Below are 25,665 nucleotides of genomic sequence, written 5' to 3'. Positions count from 1 at the left end.
TCTGACCTGCACTTGTAGCCACGGTATATCTAGTTACGTTTCTGGTCAATGGTAGCCCCCAGGATGTTGATAATGGGGGATTCAGCAATAGTAATGCCACTGAATGTCAAGGGGAGATGGTTCGATTCTCTCATGTCGGAGATGGTCATTGCCTAGCACTTGTGTGGCACAAATATTACTTGTGACTTATCAGCCTAAGTCTGAATGTTATCCAGGTCTTGTTACATACGGACACAGGCTGCCTTATTACCTGAGGAGTCACAATGGTGCTGAATATTGTGCAATCATCAGCGAACATCCCCACTTCTGACCTTATAATAGAGGAGGCCATTGATAAAGCAGTGAAAGATGGTTGGGCCAAGGACATTACCCTAAAGTACTCTTGCTGCGATGTCCTGGGATTGAGATGATTGGCCTCCGACAATCACATCCATCTTTCTTTGTGCTATAGGTATGACTCCAGCCAGTAGATAGTTTCTCCTGATTCCCATTGACTTCAGTTTTGCTAGGGCTCCTTGATGCTGCAGTTGGTCAAACACTGCCTTGATTTCGAGACGAGTCACTTTCACCTCACTTCTTGAATTCAGCTCTTTTTTCAATAAGATCTGCAGCCAAGAAGCCTTGTGGAACTCAAACTGAACATCGGTGAGCAGGTTATTGCTGTGTAAATGCTGTTTGATAGCACTGCCGATGAGCCTTTCCATCACTCGGCTGATGATTAAGAGTAGACTGATGGGGCAATAATTAGCTGGATTGGATTTGTCCTCCTTTTTTGTGGAGAGGGCATAACTGTTCTGGGCAATTTTGCACATTGTTGAGTAGATGCCGGTCTTGTAGCTGTACTGGAATAGCTTGGTTAGAGGAATGGCTGGTTCTGGAGCACAAATCTTCAGTTCTACTGCCAGGATGTTGTCAGGACCTATAGTCTTTGCTGCATCCAGTGCCTTCAGCACTTTCTTGACATCATGTGGAGTGAATTGAATTGGCTGAAGGCTGGCATCTGTGATGCTGGAGGCCTCAGGAGGAGGCTGAGATGGATCATCCACTTGACACTTCTTGCTGAAGATAGTTGCAAATGCTTTAGACTTGTCTTTTGTATTGACGTAAGAAGTAAGAGAGGAAGGTATTAATATGGGGCATGAAAACAGATTTTGACAGGAAGGGACAGGGAGTATAAATCTAAGAGTAAATCAACAGACAAGGCTAGAGGTTACTAAAATAATAAAAAAGGACAAAACTTAAGGCAGGTATCTGAATGCATGTAGCATTTGAAACAAAACAGATGAACTGATCATGCAAAAAGAGATAAATAGCCATTAGAGACATGGCTGTAGGATGGCATAGATCGGGACCTGAATATTGAAGGGTATGTGACATTTAGGAAGTTAGGAAAAAGTGGAGGAAAAAGTGGAGGGGTGGTTCTGTTAATTAAAGATGACATTAGCATAATAGAGACGGATGACCTAAGTTCAGGAGACCAGGATATAGAAGCAGTTTGGGTAGAGACGAGGAAGGATAAAGGCGAGGAGTCATTTGTGGGAGTGGTGTAATGGCTCCCCTAACAGTACCCACATGATAGGATGGAATATGAAGGAAGAAATAATGGGAGCTTGTCAGAAAGGTATGGCGATAATCATGAGAAATTTTAATCCACATATTGACTGGAAAAATCAGATGAGCAAAAGTAGCCTAGATGAGGAGTTCATCAAATGTTTTCAGGATAATTTCTTAGATCAGCATGTTCTGGAGCCAACCAGGGAATAGAATATACTAGACGCGGTATTGTGCAATGAGATAGGATTAATGAATGACCTGATAGTGAAGGCGCTTCTAGGTAGCAGTGTTCATAATATGATTGAATTTTACATTCAGTTTGAGGGAGAGGAGAATGGGTCTAAGACTAGTATTTTAAACTTAAATAAGGGCAATTATGAGGGCATCAAAGCAGAGCTAGCGAAAATGAACTGGCAATTTAGGTTAAGGGATAGGTCAATAGAGATGCAGTGGCAGACATTTAAGGGGATATCTCAGAATGCACAGAATAGATATATTCCAACAAGAGAGAATTATTCGAAGGGGAGGACCCACCATCTGTGGTTAACTAAAAAAGTTAAAAATAATATCAAACTTAAAGGAAAAGCATATAATTGAGCAAAGATGGGTAGCAGGTCAGAAGATTGGACAGAATATGAAAAACAGCAAAGAATGACAAAGATTAAAAAGGATGGAAAAGTTAAAGTATGAGAGAAAGCTAGCTAGAAATATAAATGCAGATAGTAAGAGTTTCATAGATATTTAAAAAAAAAGTTAACAAAGTGAATATTGGTCCTACAGAAAATGAGTCTGTGGAATTAATAATGGAAAATAAGGAGATAGCAGATGAATTGAACTGGTATTTTGCATCAGTCTTCGCTATAGTGGACACAAGTAACATCCCAGAAATAGCTGTAAATCAGGAATTGGAAGGGAGGGAGGAACTCAAGAAAATTACAATCACCAGGGAAGTGGTACTTAGCAAATTGTTGGAACTGCGGGTTGACAAGTCCCAGGGTCCTGATGGATTTCATCCTATAGTTTTAAAAGAAGTGGCTAGTGAGATAGTTGACACATTGGTTTTCCAAAATTCACTAGATTCAGGGAAGGTTCCATTAGATTGGAAAATAGCTAATGTAACTCCTTTATTCAAAAAGGGAGGGAGACAGAAAGCAGGAAACTATAGACCAGTTAGGTTAACATCTGTCATAGGGAAAATGTTTGAACCTATTATTAAAGATGTTAACGAAGGGCACTTACATAAATTCAAGGTAATCAGGCAGAGTCAACATGGTTTTGTGAAAGGGAAATCATATTCAACCAATTTATTGGAGTTCTTCAAAGAAGATGTGCTGTTGATAAAGGGGAACCAGCGGACGTACTGTACTTAGTTTTTCAGAAGGCATTTGATAAGATGCCACATCAAAGGTTATTACAGAAAATAGCTATTGGTGTAGGGGGTAACATATTAGTGTGGATAGAAGATTGACTAGCTAACAGGAAACAGAGAGTAGATATAAATGGGTCATTTTCTGGTTGGCAGGATGTGACGAGTGGTGTGCAACAGGGATCAGTGCTGCAGCCTCAGGTCTTTACAATTTACATACATGATTTGGATGAAGAAAATGATTGTCCTGTTGCCAAATTTCCTGATGACACAAAGATAGGTAGGAAAGTAAGTTGTGAAGGCTACAAATGGATATAGATAGGTTAGCTGAGTGGGCAAAGATCTGCCAAGTGGAGTGTGATGTGGGAAAATGTGAGGTTGTCCATTTTGGCAGGATGAATAAAAAAGAAACAAATTATCTAAATGGTGAGACATTGCAGAGCTCTGAAATGCAGAGGGATCTGGGTGTCCTAGTGCATAAATCGCAAAAGGTTGGTATGCAGATGCAGCAAATAATTATCAAAGCTAATAGAAAAAATGTTATCATTTATTGCAAGGGGAATTGAATATAAGAGTAAGGATATTATGCTTCAGTTATACAAGGCATTGATGAGGCCACATCTGGAGTACTGTGTACAGTATTGGTCTCCTTATTTAAGGAAAATGTAAATGCATTGGAAGCAGTCTAGGGAAGATATACTAGGCTACTACCTGGAATGGGTGGGTTGTTCTAATGAGGAAAGGCTGAACAGGCTAGGCTTGTGTCCACTGGAGTTTAGAAGAGTAAGAGATGACTTGATTGAAACATGTAAGATCCTGAGGGGGCTTGACAGGTTGGATGTGGAAAGGATGTTTCCTCTTGTGGAGAGTCTAGAACTAGGGGTCACTGTATAAAAATAAGGGGGTTGTCCATTTAAGACAGAGATGAGGAAAAATGTTTCCTCTCAGAGGGTTGAGAGTTTGTGATTCTCTTCCTCATAGGTGGTTGAGGCAGAGTCTTTGAATATCTTTAAGGCAGAAGTAGGTAGATTCTTGATCAGCAAGAAGGTCAAAAGTTATCGGGGGTAGGCAGGAATGTGGAGTTGAGGTTAAAATTAGATCAGACATGATGTTATTGAATGATGGAGCAGGCTTGAGGGGCTGAGTGGCCTACTCCTGCTCCTAATTCGTACATTCGTATGTATGTACATATTGGGCTTCCCCTGAGGATGGGAATGTTTAAGAAGTCTCCTCCTCTGGTTAGTTGTTTAAATGTCCATCACCACTCACAACTAGGCATGAGAGGACTGCAGTTTTGATATGATTTAATGGAAGTGGAGTTACTTAGATCTGTTTATCACATGCTGCTTCTGCTGTTTAGCACTTATTTAGTCGCCTCACCAGGTTGGCACCTCATTTCTAGCTATATCTGGTGCTGCTCCTGGTATGTCTCCTGCACTCTTCATTGAACCAGGGTTGATCCTCAAGCTTGATGGTAACACTAGAGTGAATAATATGTCATGCCATGAGATTACAGATTGTGGTTTAATAAAATCCTGTTGCTGATGGTCCACCATCATGTATGTCCAGTTTGAGTTGCTAGATTTGTTCTGAATCTATCCCATTTAGCATGGTGATAGTGCCACACAACATGATGAATGGTATCTTCAGTATGAATACAGGACTTTGTCTCTGAAAGAACTGTGCGGTGGTCACTCTTACCAATACTATCATGGATAGGTACATCTGCAACAGGTAGTTTGCTGAGGACGAAATCAAGCAGGTTTTTCCATGCTTCCCTCAGGAGTTGGCCAGTTCGATCATGGTGCTACCAAGTCACTCTTAGTGATGGGCATTGAAGGCCCCTTACCCAGAGTACATTCTACATGGACAAATGTAAAATAATTTATATTGAAAGGAGAAATAGGCAACACATGTACTCTATGAATTGTACTGAAATTGATACAGATGAAGTGCTTAAAATGTCCAACCATAGCAAAGCCATATTAGCAAAGTCAGTAGAATATTGAAGTATAGAGCCAAATCAGTAAAATACATATCAGAGGAAGTCATGAGCATACTGTCAGAACACTATTTCAGTACAGTGTCTATTTCTGGACCACAAAACACAGTCACAGAGGTCTAAATATGAGGAAAGGTTGGAGAAACATGGGTCCTTCAGTATTGAAAAGAGATGTCTAAGAGATGATCTCATCAAGGTATACATAACCATTAGTAGTACAGTTAAAAGGGTAAATTAAACAAAATTGTTCAAATTAAACTATAAGAGCAGAATAAGTTATCACAGGTTTAAACTATTAAAATATATATTCACAACTGTTATCAGGATTTTTTTAAAACACAAAGAGTAGTCACCATATGGAATGGACTCTAAGGTACAGTAGTACAAGTAGAAAATGGAATAATTTAAGAATCAACTGGATGCCTCAATGAGGGGACTTCAGGCTTTTACTTTTAGACTTCAGGATTGCTGAGCTATATAACTGGAATAGCCGACTTTGTACTTCACAGTAATTTAAAGTAGAGAACAGTTATCTTAATTTGTGCAATGTTTGCAACAATTGGTGTTCAATTCAGTCTACTATTTAAATCAAATCAAATTAAATTATTCCCTACAACAGCTTTGACAGCAATGCTATTCATACCTAGAGTTGTCCATTCAGACGATAAAGGTGAGAGTATCTTCAGATTAGCCGTAACATTTGGATCCTGGAAGAATGCCTATGGGGTAAAATATATAAAATGAATGAATCCAATAAACAGATACAATAATTATTTGCTAAATGTATTTCTCATATATATTACTAAATACATTTTTACATAACAGTGACTGGATGTGAAGTGTTTTGAAATCCCATTGATATAATAAAGGTGCTATATAAATGCATTTTTTTTACTGCTATCAATGCTAACGCAGTGAGTAATGTAAGCTGAGCTCATTGGAAACACTTTCACCTCTGAGTCAAAAGATTGTAGGTTCAAATCCCACTCCAGATACTAGAGTATAAAATCTTGCAGTGCATTACTGAGGGAGTGCTCTATTGTCTGAAATGCCATCTTTTAGATGAAACATTAAACCAAGGCCCTGCCTGCTCTCTCTGTTACGCATCAAAGATTCTAGGGCACTATTTTGAAGAACAGCAGGGGAGTTTGCCAGTATTTACCTCTCAACCAACTAGTTAAAATAGATTACCTGCTCATAATCATGTTGCTGTTTGTAGGGGTTTGCTGTGCACAAGTTGGCTACCACATTTGCTACATTAATTACAAGGGCAATTATATTTCAAAATTATTTGACTGGCTGTAAAGCACTTTGGAACTAAAAACAGAAAATGCTGGAAAAATTCAGCAGGTCTGGCAGTATCAGTGGAGAGAGAAACAGAGTTAACGTTTCGAGTCCGTATTATTCTTCTTCAGAGCAGCTCTGTTAGCTTTGTTTCTCTCCCCACAGATGCTGCCAGACCTGCTGAGTTTTTCCAGCATTTTCTGTTTTTATTTCAGATTTCCAGCATCAGCAGTATCTTGCTATCATCTAAACACTTTAGAACACCCGAAGGTCATGAAAGGTGCCTTATAAATGCAAGTCTTTCTTTCTTTTAACAAACTGCTCCACTCTGTAGAATATGTTGTTGTCCTATTCTATTGGCTTTTCATAAACTGAAATAGCCATCTAGTTATTCTCCAAAAGTTTATTCGGTTTACATTAGGAGACAGTAGCATTCAAACACTCATTTAGATCTTAAGTTCATTTGAAACTTGGCAAAGAACAATGGTATACAGTTTCTGCTCATTTGCACTAATAATATCAGAGTAATAAAAACAAGAAAAAAATGCTGGAAAAATTCAGCAGCTCTGGCAACATCTGTGGAGAAAAGCAGAATTTCAGGTCAAGCTGACCTTTGAACAGAACTGAAGAAAGGTGGAAATGTAAGCGTTTTTAAGCCAGTGGAAGGGGCGGGGAGGTGGCAAGAGAAACAAAGGATGGGGTGGAGGTCAAGGGAGATTAAGAAAAGATTTCAAGGTGCCAAAAAGAGTGGTAATGAGTATAGTACAGAAACAAAAGTTGTGTGCAAATGAGAGGTGAATGGCTACATTGAGGAATCGTACTCTACGTGTTTTTTTCTCTTCACTGTTTTGCTGGGTTGGTCTTATCTTGTTTCTTTCTTTATCCCTTCAAGTTGCTTTCAGGTAGCCCTACCTGGCCATTCATGCTTCATTAGGACGCAACCTTTGTTTCCTTACTATATCCATAACCACTCTCTTTTGCTGTTGCATCATAAAATATTTTATCTCCCCTGCCCTCCACCCTATCACAGGCCTTCTCCTTTGTTCTTCCTGCCCCTCCCCCTTCTATTGGTTTAAAAACTCTTACATTTCTATCTTTGTTCAGTTCCGATGAAAAGTCATCTCGACCTGAAACATTAATTTTGGTTCTCGCCACAGGTGCTGCCTGGCCTGTTGAGTTTTTCCAGGATTTTTTCTTTTTATTTCAGATTTCCAGCATCCACAGTATTTTGCCTGTGTAACATTAGCGCAATCTGGACAAAATTAGCTAAACCAATGCAAAAGATCATGGAACTTGAACGTAAGTGAACTACACCCAAAATCTGTTTGTTTTGTGTTTTCTGTATCATGATAATGAAAGAAAAAAACCGAATTGCATCTGTAAATATTGGACTTTAAAAATAAGACCTGAGATTTTAAAAATGCACACAAGCCAATGGCTGGATTGCTGCAGGATGACTCCCTAAGAAGTAATGGAACCTCACACTGTTACCAGACAAGCTACTTTTAAAGACATCCAGCAACTAATTGCTCTCTCCAGTAGAGACAATGGGACACATTGGGAAATTAGTATCATTTCATCTAGAAATCCTGTGAGCAATGCCCAGACAGATTTGTGAATTTGCTTCCCACTTGGAATGTACAAAGAAGGGATTAAAAGTGAGCTGGAAAGCTGCCCCGGTGTCTGTCTGTTGGTGGGTGTTTTGAGAGAGAGCAAGTGCTGGAAATTTGACTCAGAAGTAAAAGCCATACACCATTTTGCAGGCATCCCAATCTCTCTCCCTCTCTACTAAATTCAACAATACTGGAACCTCAAAACCAACTAATCATCTCCTGGAGTCAACTCTATTGGAACCTCGAATCCGGAGTCAATTCCACTGGAATTTCAAATCGCAACAGCCACAACACTGAATCACCCATTCCCCATGAGTCAAGGACTGTTCTGCATACATACATACATATACACATATATTCAGATACTTTAAGCTAAATTCCTACTTTTAACCTGTATGACCGCATATGCATGTGTTTTATCCTTTCTTGCTTTTAGTAGTTAATAAACTTACTCTTATCTTTAACTCAAGAAAGTCTTGATCAAATTGGCTCCTACAAAACCAGAAAGATTGAGTCTGGGAAAAAGGTATTGGCAAAAGGGATCGTTTTTAGATTAAATCTTGTTGTGACCAACAAAAGAGCGCAGGAGGGGGGGCGGGGGTGCAGTTGAATAAAAACGTGGAGCCAGTTCATCCCTCCTCACCTGGGGCATAACAGCCAGACGGTGACAAATTGAGGGGTCTTGCCTGGATCAACAACTTTGGGGAACCTCACTTAGGGGTGGGTCACAACAAATGTAATCTTTACACTGATTTAAGATTTAATTCACTTCGACCATGCCCTGCCCATGAAACTGTTCATAACCACCCCTCCTCCCCCCCAAAGTCAAAATTATAATAACTGCCAATTACACTGGTTAGGGAAGGCTCTTCAAATTACGTTCATTTCCTTAGGTTCACAGGCACTAATAAAATCATTTTAAAAGATTTTTATATCAAGGAATATTAATTTACTTAGAAACTGACTGGTGTTTACCATTGAAACTGGTAAATATTTAAGTATATTTATTTATAATATTTTTAAAAATTTAAAATTTTCATTTTTAGAGATTAATTTTCAGGGATTTTAAAGCAGTCTACTCTTAAATGGAAGGCTGGATAAGCTTATAAAAAAGCTTATTTTGGTGATAAACTCATTGTCATTTCTATTAAAACTACACCAGGTTACCACTCTTAAAGGCATCAATGAATACTCCTTAATGAAAGAAAACAAACAATTATGTCCTATTATGCTATCTAATTGCACTGATTCATGAACATTTTATGCCTGTGATTATGCAAATAAATTTGATCAGAAACTTGCAGAGTAATCGAACCAGCGCAATTTTGAGTACAGTTTGAACAAAATCTCATGATTGAGTCTAAAGCAGAAACTCTATCCTATGAATCTGAAAAACATAAAAGTTCAGTAGGGCACAGTGTGAAAGGCTACTTGCTGAAAATAAAAAGTCATTTTATAGACAAAAGGTTCCAGGATACAAAAGGATTACCATAGGTAATTGAACTAGAGCAGTGGAATATATGAATTTCTATAAATATCATGTGCTGTGATTTGTTGACCTGGTACAATTCTGCATTAACACTGCAATAGGCCATGAAAATGCTTGTTTCTGGACAGATCTAAGCCAGTGGTTCTTAAATGGGGTAAGGGGGACTCCTTGGTTTGCAGACACCATCCAGGGGTCCACAACTCAGATGGCCCTACAGGTGACCAATACTGGCAACCACCCGGGGCATTGTGACAAGAAGAAATGAGTGAGCAGTGGCCAGAGGTATATTCTGTTTCCCCATACTCTTGCTCTTCCCCCTGCTCCTCTAGTGCTCTCTCCTTGCCCTTTTTTTCTCCACACTCTGCTGACCCCATGCTCTTGCCCTCTTTCTCTGCTCAGCTCTGACATGATCCTGCTGCTCCTCTGGCTTTCTCTTTGCTTTGCTTTCTCCAGCCCCTTGCTCTCTCCAGGCCCCTGCTCTTTTTGTGCCCTTCTCTCTCCGAGTCTCCTGTTCTGCCTAGTTCTCCTGCTTGCCCCTTACCCATTCTCTCCATGCTGTGCTTTCCCAGTGCTTCTCCCTCTGCTCCACCAATGCTTTTTTGTGCTCTATTCTACTGCGATCCCTTCTCTATCCGAATTCACGCTCACTCTGTGCTCCTGTCAAGGATGGACAGATTTTGCAGTGAAAAACAGGCATATCCATTGTTAATTGTATATTAATTTTGTTTAATTGTTTGCAGTTAATAAGCAATAACTAGGGATCCATTAGTATCGTAATAAATTGACTAACTGTAGTTGTTGTGTTAGAAGGTACATCCTTTAATGTGTAATTGTGTAAATAAATGTTTATAAAGTGTGTAAAGATGGCTCTAGTTCTAACTTTCACCAACTGGCTTTCTGGAATATAACACCTAACTCACTGATATCTGTAGGTAATACCTGTTTTCCTAAAAGCATTATTAAACCACTCATCACATGCAACATTTTCATATTATGAATATATTATATTATTATACCTTAGGTTGTGATGGTGGTGTGTAAGTATGTAATGGGGGGGGGGGGGGGGGATTCTTGATTCTTAATCCGTTTGAAAAGGCATCCTTCAACCAAAAATGTTTTAGACCCACTACACATTCATAATATACAGATATTCATAGGAACATTCAGGAGGATAGTACTTTACTCACAACTGATTTAAAAGTTATGTTTAAAAGGATATTTTTGTTGAGTTCTGGAAAACAAAATTGATGAGCCCAAACATGTGCTGGATACAAGATCTATAAATCAAAGAAGGCTCTTCAAAATTATATGATGGCTAAACAAGATACTGTGGGCGGATATTTGAAACGAAATTACATGCATTATCATAGCGCCAAAAATACCATTGGGCAAATATGTAGTTCGGTAATTTATGAAAAAAATAACGCGAGAATATACAGCACTTACCAGTACAAAATTATCCTTTTCATAAGCCTGGAAATATTGATCAAAACTAAAAACCTGCACTGTGATCCTTCCATGCATTGACCTAACAGGAGAGAAAATGCAAAAAGGGGAAAATCTTTATTGGAACTCGTGTCGTAAATACTATTTCAATATCAGCTTGTAAAAGACTAACAAGCTTTGTTTCTGGTGAATGCTTGTAATTTTATTTTAAAAGTAGTCACATTGTCAATTTAAAAGCCTTTAACCCAAAGGCTATTGTCTGGTCGCCTAGTGACTTCAAATAAAAATAAAGATAATAATCCAACGGTTAGGTAAATAAATGAGACCATTAAGTTAATGAATCAGCCGGTAAGTTCCTGCTCCCCTTTCCCCCTCAGTGAACACTCGGATCCCAGTCTGAGTCTCGCACCATTTCTTTCCGACCCCATCACCGCAGATTTTACCATCTCACAAGCAGGTCTCTGGTTTTACTATCTTCCATGAAGTTGATCTTCTTGTTACTCAGATGCCCGAAAGTAAAAGCTGGTTTCACACCCCTTTCTGCGGCCATTGCTTCGCCTGTGTTTATTAGTTGCTAGGAAACGCCCTGCCACTCTCAAATCCTTCCCTGGACTCCTGATACCAAATCCCGTCAGTTCCTGCATTGCAGGCAGCATTTGTAACCAGAAGAGAGCAAATGAGAAAGTCGCGCACACTGGGCACATTTGGGGGGAATGGGGGGAGAGTTACCAACTCTCCAGGAATTAAACATTATTCTCCAGAACACTGTTGTGTGCAACCTGGAGGAAAAATTATAGGGACATTAAAAAGGACAGTTAAAAAAAAAAGTTTGAACATTACCCTTTCCCTGATATAAAAATATTGAAAATGGGGTAAAAAAAAGTGGAGTCATACGGACTCGAAACGTTAACTGTGTTCCTCTCCGCAGATGCTGTCAGACCTGCTGAGTTTTTCCAGCTATTTCTGATTTTGTTTAAAAAAAGGTTGTTTGGCTGACAGTCAAGAATCATCCAATTAGGTAATCAGTCTTTTTGCTTTCCAATTGGCATAGGAAGGCAGTGCGTCACAAGGATGGATGCTTGGCTGGAGTTTAGGACCAAATCATATGATGAAATCTCCAGGAATACATTTAATCTCAGCTGGCAACCTGGGAGTAAGGAATTGGATCAAGCCCAAAGAAGTTTTTTGAGGGGGGAGGGGATTGGATAAGGTCCAAAGTGGGAGTGGGGATCACAATGTGTGATTTACCTGCCTGTGTTTATTCCAATGCAGAAGGCAAACTTTGTGCTATCTGTTCATTTAAATGGTTTCTGCATGCAGCCAGTACTAAATTCACTGCTGAGCAGTTGCACACCTGAACAGAGATGCAAAATCTGGAAGGGCAAACAAGTTTAAGTCTGCATTACTTAAAGCAAGCTGAGCTGGAGCTGGAATTCATTGCAGAAGTAACTTGGACCTGGGGAAAGACACTGGAATGGCACATCTGGGTTCCAAGGTTCTTTAACAAAGCACTGGATGCTTTGGTGCAGGAGGACAACAGGAGGAGAAAGATCCTCCAGCCACAGGGGACCTCCAGGCAAACCTTGAGAGAGCAATGGGAGCTGATACACGTGCATGTCAATGGAAACAGTGTAGTCTTGAAGGTGAGGATGCAGTGCTGACTGAAGTTTAATGATCTCACACAAGTGGTCAAGGTAAGTGAATGCATCTACAAATGCCACTTTCTACCAACTTCACCACTGCTCAATACAGCACACCTAACAACAGTATCTATCAATCACGATTGATACCTCCCATTCATAGCTAACCCTCACACCCTACAACCACTGCCAACTATTTAACATTGACAGCCACATCACTTAAACAGATTGCACCATACTCATGGACACACTTCTCTCTGTCTTGCAGGCCAATTGGGTGACATATAACTGAAGGCAGCTGCTGGGGATGAACACAGGTTCATGCCTTCACCCCCATGGAGGAAGTAGTGCTCAGTCATTGGACTGGCCATGATTGAAGCCATTAGCCAGCAGCATGGCTGAAACCATTCAAAATGACTCTATGTCCTGAAAAATCCTGCTTCAGGCACCCTGAAGTAGGCTTCATAGCCTGGAGTATGTTAACAGCATATTATTAACAACTCATAACTATGTGCATATTTACAGTGGAAGATTCCTGTATGAAGCTGACCCTATTCTAGATCTTACTGAACTGTGTCCATCTCCAGATTGACTGTGGCTCTGGGTCAGGTGTCTTTGTACATCACTGTGTGGGCAGTACTGTAATCAGTCCCACAATAACCCTTTATGTACCAGACCTTCTACTACACCTCTCCTAAGTCTTTATCCTATGGCTATAGAGTTACTTTACTTTCGTGTCTTACATTGTTCTAAGTCTTTTGCGTTAACCTTATTGTTACAAACTTGATGTTATTCCAACATCATTACTGTTACAGTATTAACATTAACAGCATTAACATCACCCCATCTCCCCCTTCCAACTCCTTGAAGGTACAGGTTCAGGTGGTCTGGAGGCCTTACAACCCTTCCACATCTTGTTCACTGTTCTGTTGGGAGAGTGGCAGGCTCTGGTGTTGCTTGTTCTTGTTGTTGGCTTGGAGGTTGGTCTGGTGCTTGGACATTTTTGCCAATAACCCTCCATCATGCAATGGAGGGAGCTTGTCTTGGGAGAGGGTGGAGACACCTCCTTTTGTGTCTTACTGTGCCATCTGGTATGCCAATCTGGTAGGACCGGGGTTGATCCTCATTCTGGCAGAGGGCTGTCCCTTGTCTCCCGAGGTCTGGGACCCAGACCTTGTCACCCTGCTGCAGCTGTGGCAAGTGTCTGGTGTGGTACAGTATGTTGTAAGTCGAAGCTTGCTTCTGTCTGTAGGACTACTCTCTTGCTTGTACAGCCTGGTAGTCCTTGGCTACCAACCCTGGCAGGAGTCCTTCAGCAGGATCAGGAGTTGTGTATGAACATTCCTGGTGATCAGGAGCTCAGATGGATACAGGCTGCACTGTAAGTGATAGACCTGTAAGTGAGCAATGTGATGAGGAAGGCCTCATTTTTCTTCAGGAGGGCCTTCACCATATGGACTCCTCGTTCCATTTCTCTGTTTGACTGCGGGTATCTTGTAGAGCTGGTGTAATGATGGAAGCTGGCTGTGGCCGCAAAGTTTGTGAAGAAGGCATTAGAGAACTGTGGGCTGTTATCAGATATAATTTCATCCAGGATGCTATGGTTTGTGAACATCTCTTTAAGTGCTTTGATGACTGTCTCCATGATGGTTGTATGAAGTTGCTTTATCTCCACTCACCTGGAGAAGTAGTCTGTGGTGAGTGGGTAGATAAAAAGGTAAATGGCCAGCCTTTCATGGCCTTTCGGGGAAATGCATGGAAATGAGTGGCTCCCTCTGGTCTTGGCAGTGCAGTGCATAAACCTGACAAATTGCAATGATTTCTTCTATTGCAATAAAGGTGCCTGATCACCAGAGGGCAGATTGGGCTCATGCCCTACACTTAGTGATTCCCAGTTGACCCAAGTGTATCTTCTGAAGGACGTCCACCAGCTGAGAGGCTGAAAAGACTAGCCGATTGTCATAGAACAGAAGCCATCAATGACTGTGAAGTGGCTCAGATGCTCGAACCATGTTTTGACAGAAGTACCACTTGGTCTTTGATGAGGCCATCCCTGTTAGCAATAGGTGCAGATGAGGGCACACTCCTCATCGTGGAGCTGCTCTTGGAGGAGCTGTGGAGCCAGGTTGTGCTTCCTGGTAGGAGCGTGATAATTGTTTGAGAGTGGGCCTCTAGCTCTGCGACAAAGTCTAGTCCTGTTTGGTCGGAAGGCCCATGGTGACCCTGGAAAGTGCATCTGCTATCATTTTTTTTCCCTGGACAAAGATTGTCTCATATGTGAATCGCATGAAACATAGGCTAAACCTCTGGATCCGAGGAGGCACCTTTGTGAGTTCATTTTCATTTAACAAAGAGACCAATGGCTTATGGTCTGTCTCGATTGTGATTTTGAGGCCAATGATGTAGTTGGAAAACTTCTCACAGGCTCATGTCACTGCCAGAGCTTCCTTCTCGATGACGGCATACTTGGTTTCCGTGTCTGATTGTCCTCTAGGAACATAGTAGACAGGTTACCTTGTGCCGTCCAATTGCTCCTGGAAGAGAACTGCCCCGAGGCCTGTGGATGAAGTATTGGTCGCTATGGTGGTATGCAGGGCCAGAATGTCAGTGGAGAATAACATCTCCCTGATGAAAGCAAACACTTGTTCCTACTGGGAGTCCCAATACCACACTTGGTCTTTCTTGAGCAGGTGTCTCAAAGGTTCCATGATTTGCATCAAGTGAACTGATTGACCATTCCTAGGAGGTGCTGGAGGTCAGGGACTGATGAAGGGGTGGGGAAATCCGTGATCGCCTTGGTTTTGTGGGGTTCGCTGTGATGTTGCTGATGTGGCCCAGGATGCAGCTGGAGGTTTTAGTGAACTCACATTTGTCGTTCAGGGTCAGCCCTGCCTTTTGCAGTTGCTCCAAGAACTGCCGTGAGCCTTTTGTATGTTCTCCCAGAGTGACCCTGTGGACCAGGACTTTGTCCATGTGGGAAATGACCCCCTGAAGAGCCTGCTGGATGTCTGACATTGTGCATTGGAATATCTCTGGCGTCAACGTAATCCTAAAGGCAGACGGTTGAAGCAAAATCTGCCAAAGTGGGTGATAAATGCTGTTAGAAGCCAGGAATCCTCATCATGGGGAAGCTCCAGAAAGCACCATTTGCGTCTGGCTTGGAAATTACTGTGCTTCTTGAAAGCTTAGTTAGACTCTTGTCCACTGACAACATGGGGTGGACCTTCCTGGCAAAATGTTTGTTAAGGTTTGTGGGGTCCATGCGGATGTGGAGAGACCCATTCAGTTTCTGGATTGGGACCATCCCTGAGCACCATGTGATAGGTTTCTTGACTGGGGAAGTGACTCCCATGTCACCATGTCATCCAGCTGTCACCAAACCTCCTCCATGAGGGGGTGGGGGACATTTCAGGGAATGCAGAGGCATGCTGGCTTGGCGTCACTCCTGAGTGTGATCTGATAGGCATTTTTAAGGCAGCCCAGTCCCATGAAGAGCTTCAGGAACTGTCATCTGAAGTTGGAGCCATCCCTTGCTGATTGCCTTCGCCAACCCATTTCAGGAGGTTAAGCTCAATGTGTGCGTTGTGGCTTAACAGGGAGTAGTCCTGATTTTGAACCACTGTTATGATCTCAGCTGATGTTACTACTGGACAAGTCAGATCCCAGGGTGGAACCCGGCTTGATAGATCATAAATTTTTATTTTTTGTTTAGAAACGTGGAGGGCAGCTACTGAACAGAGTCACTGGAGTCAGCTGATGAACTTTTAATAAAATATCTATTAAACAAGAAAAGATGAACTATATTACAATGCTCCCTCACCCACAACTATATCTATACAGATTTGTAAGGATAGCAAAAGTTACAAAAGCTATTTTATATTCTAACATTGACAGTAAGTACACAGTCCATGACAACCTGTGGTCAGGCACACCACACTCTGAAACCAAGTGACAGATGCCACCCCAAACAGATGCTATGGATCTCTCCTCAACTTCCCCCAAACGATCGTCACACCGTGAGCCAACTGGTTTCACTGAACTCCGTCTTTCACACAAGGGTTTCCAATCTCCTCTTTTGAAGGACTCACTTTGGAACCTTCTCTCAAACGATATTTTCTCTCAGATGCCTTCCACAAGGGTCCAGCTCCAGGGTTTCAAACTCTCCTTCCAATGTTCCTCTCCCCTGGATTGCACTCAAGCTTTGCCTTCCATGCACTCTCTCTCTCACTGACTCAGCCATTCCTACAGAACACCACTGCTTCATATGCTCATAATAATGATTTGCAGAACTTCAGCTGAATCCTTGGATTTTCTGGCTTCTCGCAAGCCTATATTGCTTTGAATCTGTGTCCTGCACCTTCTCCCTTTAAGCTTGGAGCCTTTCTCTCTGCCCTTTACTTTTAACTTCACTTAACAGGGCCTTTTCCAGGTGCTTGTCCTTCCTTTGACTAGAAGGTCTTCTTGGGACTTTCTCCTGTTGCACTTCCTGGTTTTGGGGACTTTCTTCTTTAGTTTTTGGAACTTGCTCCTTGCAGTTCCCTCTCCTGACTCCTGCTTCTCTTGGCAGCTAGCTTCAACTTTAGTTTGGGACTTGCTATCTGTCCCTCTGCTGGCAACTCCTTTCAACTTTAGAGTACTCTGACCAACTGAACTCAAATTGCTTTCGGTTTCTCGTGTGTGTGGGTGGGTGGGGGTTGGGGTCTCTCGCATTCTCTCTCTCTCTCTCTCTCTCTCTCTCTCGTGCTCTCTCTCTCTCTCTCTCGCGCTCTCTCTCTCAACTCCTGTTGCTAGGCAATAGCACAGTTTTTTTTTCTACTTTGTTTTAACCTCCCTAAACCACTGCTCCCCTTAACAACACAGCTCTCCACTTCAAGGGTTATAAAACGAATTAAAAATGCAGGTATACAACAGAGCTTGAATTTGCTATCTCCACTCTAAAATGAAACTAGATCCCAGGTTTCATCTTTCTAACCCACAAATAGAAGAAAATATAAATTAAACTTAAACTTAAAGCTACAGCTTATTCCTTACACAGACAAATATCATATAGATTACTTAAAACTACCTCTACTTTCTAACACCATAAAGAGGATTGCTTGGATTGTTTTGTCCTTATATTGCAGAGTGGCCTGCAGGATGTCCTTTACAGGAAGATGGAGCCCTCCGGCTATATGGATTGAGGTGTCCGTTGTTTGGAGCTGCAAGTCTTTAAACCATGGTTCCTCGTCTGACAGTATTGTGACACCAGCAACTGAGTCTAATTTAAAATTTGTTAGATGACCATTTACCAGAACATCAGCATATCAGCATTCCAAAATGAAGAGCCGCCCTCTTTGATTTACCAAAGTGTCCCTGTCTGTTGCAGTGGAAGCATTGGGCAGTGCTCGCAGGACACTGATCTTTCTTATGAGGGCACTTTGCACCACAGCACTGGCAAGGTTGCTTTGCTGGGTGGTTCACAAGTTGTATTCCCTGACTTGGGTGGTCCCTGCATTTTAATGACCTGATATAGTGGACTGAGGTTTGATTTCTGACCCATGAAGTGTTCTCACCCCTCAGGGTGGCTCACGTGTCTCAGACAAAGTAGCTGGGCTGCCTTGTCTAGAGTAAAACAGCCTCTAGCTTGCAGTTCTGCAGATTTTTTTCTGAAATCTGGAGCAATGCTGTATCTTAAAAATCTTCTCCTCCAAAGACTCCAATTATGTGGCTGTTCTGGGCCATTGGTGAATGCCAGTGCAACTGGAAGTGTGGAATTGCAATCCATTTTTGAAGATTATAAAAAGTGTGGATACAGCTTTAAGAAGTTACAGACTTCCAAGATGGCGTCTCTGGTTACTGCTAAACAATGGATCTTCCTGTGCTTGGGGATTTTGGTGGGCTTTTCAAAATGGCGGCAGTACGCTTCTGCCTGAAGAAGGGACCACAATGGTGGCAGAGGTTGGCAGGCTGCCAACTTAATTAATTTGGCGGTATTGCATTATGAATCAGCTCTTGAAAAAGAACTGCGGGCTTACTGTTTCCGACAGCCACGAGGTACCCGGAGCAGACAAAGATAATTATTAATGATTTTTTTTTTTCTTGCCAAGTTTGGGAGCGATGAGCCAAGGCACGGAGTCTGGAATCGGGATTAGTGACGAGTCGCTTTCAAATGGCACTTCTGACTGAACAACTTAAAAGGGGTTTCTTAGGGTGAGTTGGCCTGGTATTTCAAAAATTTCATCTCACTCTTGCAGGCTGCGAGTGCTGCTTGCTGAAGCTGCTTGGGTAAAATGGGTAGCTTTCTTGTCTGCTTCCAGGCTCTGCTTGGTCTCTGCTAGGTAGGTGCCACATTTCAGTCATCTTCTTGAATGCTCTATTCAAAAAAATGCAAATACAGTCTACCTCTCTTACATCCCAAAACTAATTCACAGTAGTTGACAGGGCCCTCAACCATGTCCAGCCCATCTCCTGCACATCTGCCCTCATGCCTTCCCCTCCCTCCCAGAAACATGATAGCGTCCCCTTTGTCCTCACTTATCACCCCATCAGCCTCCGCATTCAAAGGATCATCCTCCGCCATTTCCGCCAACTCCAGTATGATGCCACCACCAGACACATCTTCCCTTCACCCCCCCTGGCGACATTCCGCAGGGATCGTTCCCTCCATGACACCCTGGTCCACTCCTCCATCACCCGCTACTCCTCAACCCCCACCTACGGCACCTCCCCATGCAACCGTAAAATATGCAACACCTGCCCCTTCACTTCCTCTCTCCTCACCGTCCAAGGGCCCAAACACTCCTTTCAAGTGAAGCAGCATTTCACTTGCATTTCCCCCAACTTAGTCTACTGCATTCGTTGCTCCCAATGAGGTTTCCTCTACATTGGAGAGACCAAACGCAGACTGGGCCACCACTTTGCAGAACACCTTCGGTCTGTCCAGAAGAAAGACCCAGACCTCCCTGTCGCTTGCCATTTTAACACTCCACCCTGCTCTCTTGCCCACATGTCTGTCCTCGGCTTGCTGCATTGTTCCAGTGAAGCTCAAGGCAAAGGAGGAACAGCACCTCATCTTCCGACTAGGCACTTTACAGCCTTCCGGACTGAATATTGAATTCAACAACTTTAGATCTTGAACTCCCTCCTCCATCTCCACCCTCTTTCCGTTTTTCCCCCTCCCTTTTGTTTTTTCCAATAATTTATATAGATTTTTCTTTTCCCACCTATTTCCATTATTTTTAAATGTATTCCACCCATGGTTTATTTCACCCAACCCCACTAAAGCTACCTTGCGTGTCCTGCTATCCATTCTTAATTAGCATATTCTTTTAGATAATATCACCACCTTCAACACCTATTTGTTCTTTTGTCTGTGACATCTTTTGGTTATCTCCTCCTATCACTGCTTGCTTGTCCCTACAACCACAACCCCCTCCTCCTCCCCCCCACCCCCCTTAAACCAGTTTATATTTCACCCCTTTCCTATTTCTACTTAGTTCTGTTGAAGGGTCATGAGGACTCGAAACGTCAGCTTTGTTCTTCTCCGTCGATGCTGCCAGACCTGCTGAGTTTTTCCAGGTATTTCTGACACCCATCTTCCTGCTTGTCAGTTATGACTCCAGCACTAAAGAAATTTTGCTTTTGATTCTTTACTAAAATCAGTTTTGATTAGGGTCTTGATGCTATAGTTAGTTGAATGCCCCCTTTATGTTGATGGCAAGTATGGACAAAAGAGCTGAATTCCAGAGGTGAGATGAGAGTGACTACCCTTGATAGCAAGGTAGCATTTAACTGAGTCTGGCAGCAAGCAGCCCTAGCAAAATTGAAGTCAATGGCAATCCAGGGAAAAACTCTCCACAGGCTAGAGTCATTCCCAGCCCAAAGCAAAATGGTTTTGGTTGTTGGAGGCCAATCATCTCAGCCCTAGGACAACACTACAGGCGTTCCTCAGGATAGTGTCCTGGGCCCAGCCATCTTCAGCTGCTTTATCAATGACCTTCCCTCCATCATAAGATCAGGAGCAGAGATGTTTACAGATGCTTGCACAGTATTTAGTTTCCAATGCAATTCATAAAATAATGAAGCAGTCTATGCCCACATGCAGCAAAACCTGGACAACATCCAACCATGCGCTAATAAGTGGCAAGTAAAATATGCGCAACACAAGTGATTGGTAATGATTGTTCCACAAAGAGAGAGTATAAACATTTCCCCTTGACATTTAATGGCACTGCCGTTGTTGAATCACCAATCACCATGCTGGAGGTCACCAATGACCAGAAATGAACTGGATCAACCATACAAATACTGTGGTCACAAAAGAAGAACAAAGACTGGGTACTTTGCAATATGTAACTCACATTCTGACTCCCCAAACTGTCCATCATTTACAAATCACAAATCAGGAGTGTGATAGAATATTGTCCACTTGCCTGGATGAATCCAACTCCAACAACACTCAAGAGGCTTGACACCATCAAAGACAAAGCAGCCTGTTTGATCAGTACCCTATCTACCGCCTTAAATATTTACTTCCTCCATCACCAGTGCACAGTGGCTGCACTGAAACTATTTGCCGAGTCTTCTTTGGTAGCATCTTCCAAACCCATGACATCTGGCACCTAAAAAGTCAAGAAGCATATGGGAATGCACCACTTGCAAGTCATGCTCAAAGTCATGCTCCATCCTGACTTGAAAATATATTGTCATTCCTTTATTGTTGCTGTGTCAAAGTCCTGGAAGTCTTTACCTAAGAGCAGTGTGCAATGTTTCTTCACCACATGGGCTGTAGTCATTCAAGAAGGCAGCTCAGCACCAGTTTCTTTAGGGCAATTCAGGTTGTGGAATCAATGCTGGCCTTACCAGCAGTGTCAGCAATGTGTGAATCAAAACATTAAAAAGAAAGAAATTTCCTTGCATCTCTCCTCTTGCATTTATCTCTTGTGTGCATGTCTGGATCAAGTTTGTGACAAGGTGTGGAGTCAAGAGCCAGAGGACACCAATTTAAGATTATTGGCAAAAGGAGAAATGGTGACATGAGGAAAATCTTTTTACACAGCGAGTGGTTAGGATCTGGAAAGCACTGCACGAGAGTGTAGTGAAGGCAGATTTAGTTGTGGCGATCAAAAGAGAATTGAATCATTATCTGAAGAGGAAACATTTGTGGGGCTATGGGGAAAAAAGTGGGGGTATGGCACAAGGTGAATAGCTCTTGCAGGGAGCCAGCAAAGCCTCCTTCTGTGTTGTAACAATTCCATGATTCTATGGCCGGGATTTCCACCCCTGTTTGCAGTGGGCGTGTTCGGTGGCAAGATCGAAGAATCTTATGAGAAGGCCCTAGTCATGTTTGCCGACGACATAAATCCAGGACACAATTCCCCTCCCCTCCCACCCCCCGGTCAATGGCAGGCCGCGATACCCACTGTCTAATGTCTGGAATTTAATAAGATGCAAATTTATCTTATTCATTTCCATGATGTGGGCTTCGCTGGCTAGGCCTGCATTTATTGCCCATCCGTAGTATCACTTCAGAAGGTGGTGGTAAGCTGCCTTCTTGAACTGATGCAGTCCATGTGGTGTACGTGCACCCACAGTGCTGTTAGGGAGGGAGTTTCAGGATTTTGACCAGGCGACAGTGAAGAATCGGTGATATATTTCCAAGTCAAGATGGTGAGTGACTTGGGGGGAACTTCCAGGTGGTGGTGTTCCCATCTATCTGCTGTCCTTCCCCTTCTAGACGGTAGTGGTTATGGGTTTGGAAGATGCTGTCTAAGGAGCCTTGGTGAGTTCCTGCAGTGCATTTTGTAGATGGTACACACTATTGCCACTGTGTGTCGGTGGTGGAGGGAGTGAATGTTTGTGGATGGGGTGCCAGTTAAGTGAGCTGCTTTGCCCTGGACGGTGTCAAGCTTCTTGAGTATTGTTGGAGCTGCACTCATCCAGGCAAGTGGAGAGTATTCCATCACACCCCTGACTTGTGCTTTGTAGATGGTGGACAGGCTTTGGGGAGTCAGGAGGTAAGTCCCCACAGGATTCCTAGCTTCTGACCTGCTCTTGGAGCAACAGTGTTGATATGTGTCGTCCAGTTCAGTTTCTGGTTAATGGTAGCCCTCAGGATTTTGATAGTGGGGGTTTCAGTGTTGATAATGCCATTGAATGTCGGGGTGATGGTTAGATTCTCTCTCGTTGGAGATGGTCATTGCCTGGTACTTGTGTGGTGTATGTTACTTGCCACTTAACTTCCCTGGTGGTCTAGTGGTTAGGATTCGGCGCTCTCACCGCCGCGGCCCGGGTTCGATTCCCGGTCAGAGAATGTCAAGTTATAAGAGCTTGGCCTAAATAGCCAAGTGGTTATGGTACTGGGTTTGTAACCTCAAGATCAAGAGTTCAAATCTCACAATGGCAAACTATGAAACAATGTAACTTCATCTGAAACAGATGGAAACGGGTTTCTACTCGAAAGAGTTACTTGCCACTTTCTTGCTGCATTTGGACATGGTTTGCTTCAGTATATGAGGAGTCATGAAATGTGCTGAACATTATGCAATCATCAGTGAACATCCCCACTTCTGACCTAATAATGGAAGGAAGGTCATTGATGAAGCAGTTGAAGATGGTTGAGCCTAAGAAACTAACCTGAGGAACTCCTGCAGTGATGTCCTGGAACAGAGATGACTGACCTCCAACAAACACAACCATCTTCCTTTGTAAAAACAGAATTACCTGGAAAAACTCAGCAGGTCTGGCAGCATCGGCAGAGAAGAAAAGAGTTGACGTTTTGAGTCCTCATGACCCTTCATTGAAGCTCTGTCGAAGGGTCATGAGGACTCGAAACGTCAACTCTTTTCTTCTCCGCTGATGCTGCCAGACCTGCTGAGTTTTTCCAGGTAATTCTGTTTTTGTTTTGGATTTCCAGCATCCGCAGTTTTTTTGTTTTCATCTTCCTTTATGCTAGGTATGACTCCAACCAGAGGAGAAATTTCCCTCTGATTCCCATTGGCTCCACTTTTGCTCAGGATCCTTGATGCCACACTCGGTCAAATGCTGCCTTGATTTCAAGAGCAGTCACTCTCACTTCACCTCTGGAATTCAGCTATTTTCTCCAAGTTTGAACCAAGGCTATAATGAGGTCAGGAGCTGGGTGATCCAGGTGGAATCCAAACTGAACATCAGTGAGCAGGTTATTGCTAAGCAAGCATCTCTTGATAGCACTGTTGATGACTACTTCCATCACTTACTGCTGTTGGAATGTAGGCTGTTGGAATGTAAACTGATGGGGTGGCAATTGACTGGGTTGGATTTGTCCTGCTTTTTGTGTACAGGACATACCTGGGCAATTTTCCACATAGCCGGGTAGATGCCAGTGTTCTAGCTATACTGGAACAGCTTGGCTAGGGGATGCAGCAGGTTCTGGAGCACAAGTCTTCAGTACTATTGCTGGAATGTTGTCAGGGCCCATAACCTTTGGAGTATCCAGTGCCTTCAGCTGTTTCTTAATGTCACGTGGAGTGAATCAAATTGGCTAAAGACTGGCATCTGTGATGCTGGGGGCCCCTGGAGGAGGCTGAGATGGAGCATCCACTCGGTACTTCTGGCTGAAGATTGTTGCAAATGCCACAGCCTTGTCTTTTGCACTGATGTGCTGGGCTCCCCCATCATTGAGGATGGGAATATTTGTGGAGTATCGTCCTCCAGTGAGTTGTTTAATTGTCCACCACCACTCACAACTGGATGTGTCAGGACTGCAGAGCTTATATCTGATCTAATGGTTATGGAATGCTTATCTCTGTCTATCACTTGCTGCTTATGCTGCAAATTGTCCTGAGTTGTAGCTTCACCAGGTTGACATCTCATTTTTAGGTATGCCTGGTGCTGTTCCTGGCATGCCTTCCTGCACTCTTCTTTGAGTCAAGGTTGATTCCCTGGCTTGGTAGTATGAGTGGGGGGGTTGAATACAATTTTGCTGCTGCAGTTGGCCCACAGCACCTCATGGATGCCCAGTCTTGAGTTGCTAGATCTGCTCAAGATCAATCCCATTTTGCATGGTGGTAGTGCCACACAACATGATGGGGAACATCCTCAATGTAAGGATGGGACTTCATCTCCCCAAGGACTGTGTGGTGGTCACTTCTACCAATATTGTCATACACTGATGCATCTGCGACAGGTAGATTGATGAGGACAACTTCAAGTATCCTTTCCCTCCTGTTGGTTTCCTCACTACCTGCCACAGACCCAGTCTAGCAGCTATATCCTTTAGAACATGGCCAGCTCAGTCTGTGTTGGTGCTCCTGAGCCACTCTTGATGATGGAAGTTGAAGCCCTCCACGCAGAGTACTTTCTGTGCCTTTTCCACCTTCAGTGCTTCACAGTGGTGTTCAACATGGAGGAGCACTGATTCATCAGCTGAGGGGGAACAGTACATGGTAATCAGCAGGTGTGTTCCCTGCCCATGTTTGACCTGATGCCATGAGAATTAATGGGGTCCAGAGTCGATTTTGAGGATTCCCAGGGCAACTCTCTCCCGACTGAATACCACTGTGCCATCACCTCTGCTTGGTGTCCTGCTGGTTGGACAGGACATACCCAGGGATGACAATGGTGGCGTCTGGGACATTGGGTGGAGTCCTCCGTGCCCACTAGCGTCAGGTGCGTTTGGTGGCGTGAGTGGACAACATGCCGAGAAGACCAAAAATCGTTTTAACATGTCATGAAACCAGTTTGCGGTCATCTGCTCAGCTCATCAATGATGGGCCAAGTTCCCTGCCATTGGATGTCGGAACCCTCATTGTAATACATCAGCATATCGTTATATGACTCTCATACATTTGCTAACCTCTAATCATCTGAAACGGCACTGGAACCTAGAGAATTTTGGAAAGTCATGACCGGTGCACTATCTCTGCAGTTGCCTCTTTTAGAACTCAAGGATGTAGGCCATCAAGTCCTGGGGATTTGTCAGCTTTTAATTCCTTAAGTTTATCTAATACTCTTTCTCTGCTGATATTAATTACTTAAGTTCCTCACACTTATTAATCCCTTGGTTACCCTTTATTTCTGGTATGTAATTTGTGTCTTTTACTGTGAAGACATAGACAAAATATTTGTTCAACTATCATTTCCTCATTCCCAATGATAATTTCTGCTGTCTCTGCCTTAAGGGATAAACATTTACTTTAGCTACTGTCCTTTTTATATACTTATAAAATCTCTTACAGGCTTTTTTATATTCCTGGCTAGTTTACTCTTATATTTATTTCTTCCCCTTTTTAATCAACTTTTGGGCACCCTTT

The 25,665-nt window shown here is 42.8% G+C and overlaps 1 protein-coding gene and 1 non-coding gene across 2 annotated transcripts in view; one reads left to right on the top strand and one right to left on the bottom strand.

Annotated features, from left to right (window-relative positions):
- The window catches only part of cfap300 (cilia and flagella associated protein 300), a 46,943-nt gene extending 35,639 nt beyond the window's left edge, over positions 1 to 11,304 (bottom strand). The window contains exons 1-3 of the mRNA XM_041199783.1: positions 11,198 to 11,304; positions 10,755 to 10,836; positions 5,566 to 5,641 (exon numbers count right to left, since the gene is read on the bottom strand). Of these exons, the coding sequence (XP_041055717.1) occupies positions 5,566 to 5,641; positions 10,755 to 10,836; positions 11,198 to 11,304 (265 nt within the window). The remainder of the gene's footprint in view (positions 1 to 5,565; positions 5,642 to 10,754; positions 10,837 to 11,197) is intronic.
- Positions 11,305 to 22,613: 11,309 nt separating this feature from the next.
- On the top strand, positions 22,614 to 22,685 carry trnae-cuc. Its single transcript has one exon. It is a non-coding gene; the product is annotated as a tRNA-Glu (tRNA).
- Positions 22,686 to 25,665: the final 2,980 nt, after the last annotated feature.

This window comes from Carcharodon carcharias, chromosome 11, assembly GCF_017639515.1.
Source record: "Carcharodon carcharias isolate sCarCar2 chromosome 11, sCarCar2.pri, whole genome shotgun sequence".
NCBI lineage: Eukaryota > Metazoa > Chordata > Chondrichthyes > Lamniformes > Lamnidae > Carcharodon > Carcharodon carcharias.
The sequence above is the reverse complement of the archived record's forward strand: the minus strand, read 5'-3'. Positions and strand labels throughout refer to the sequence as shown.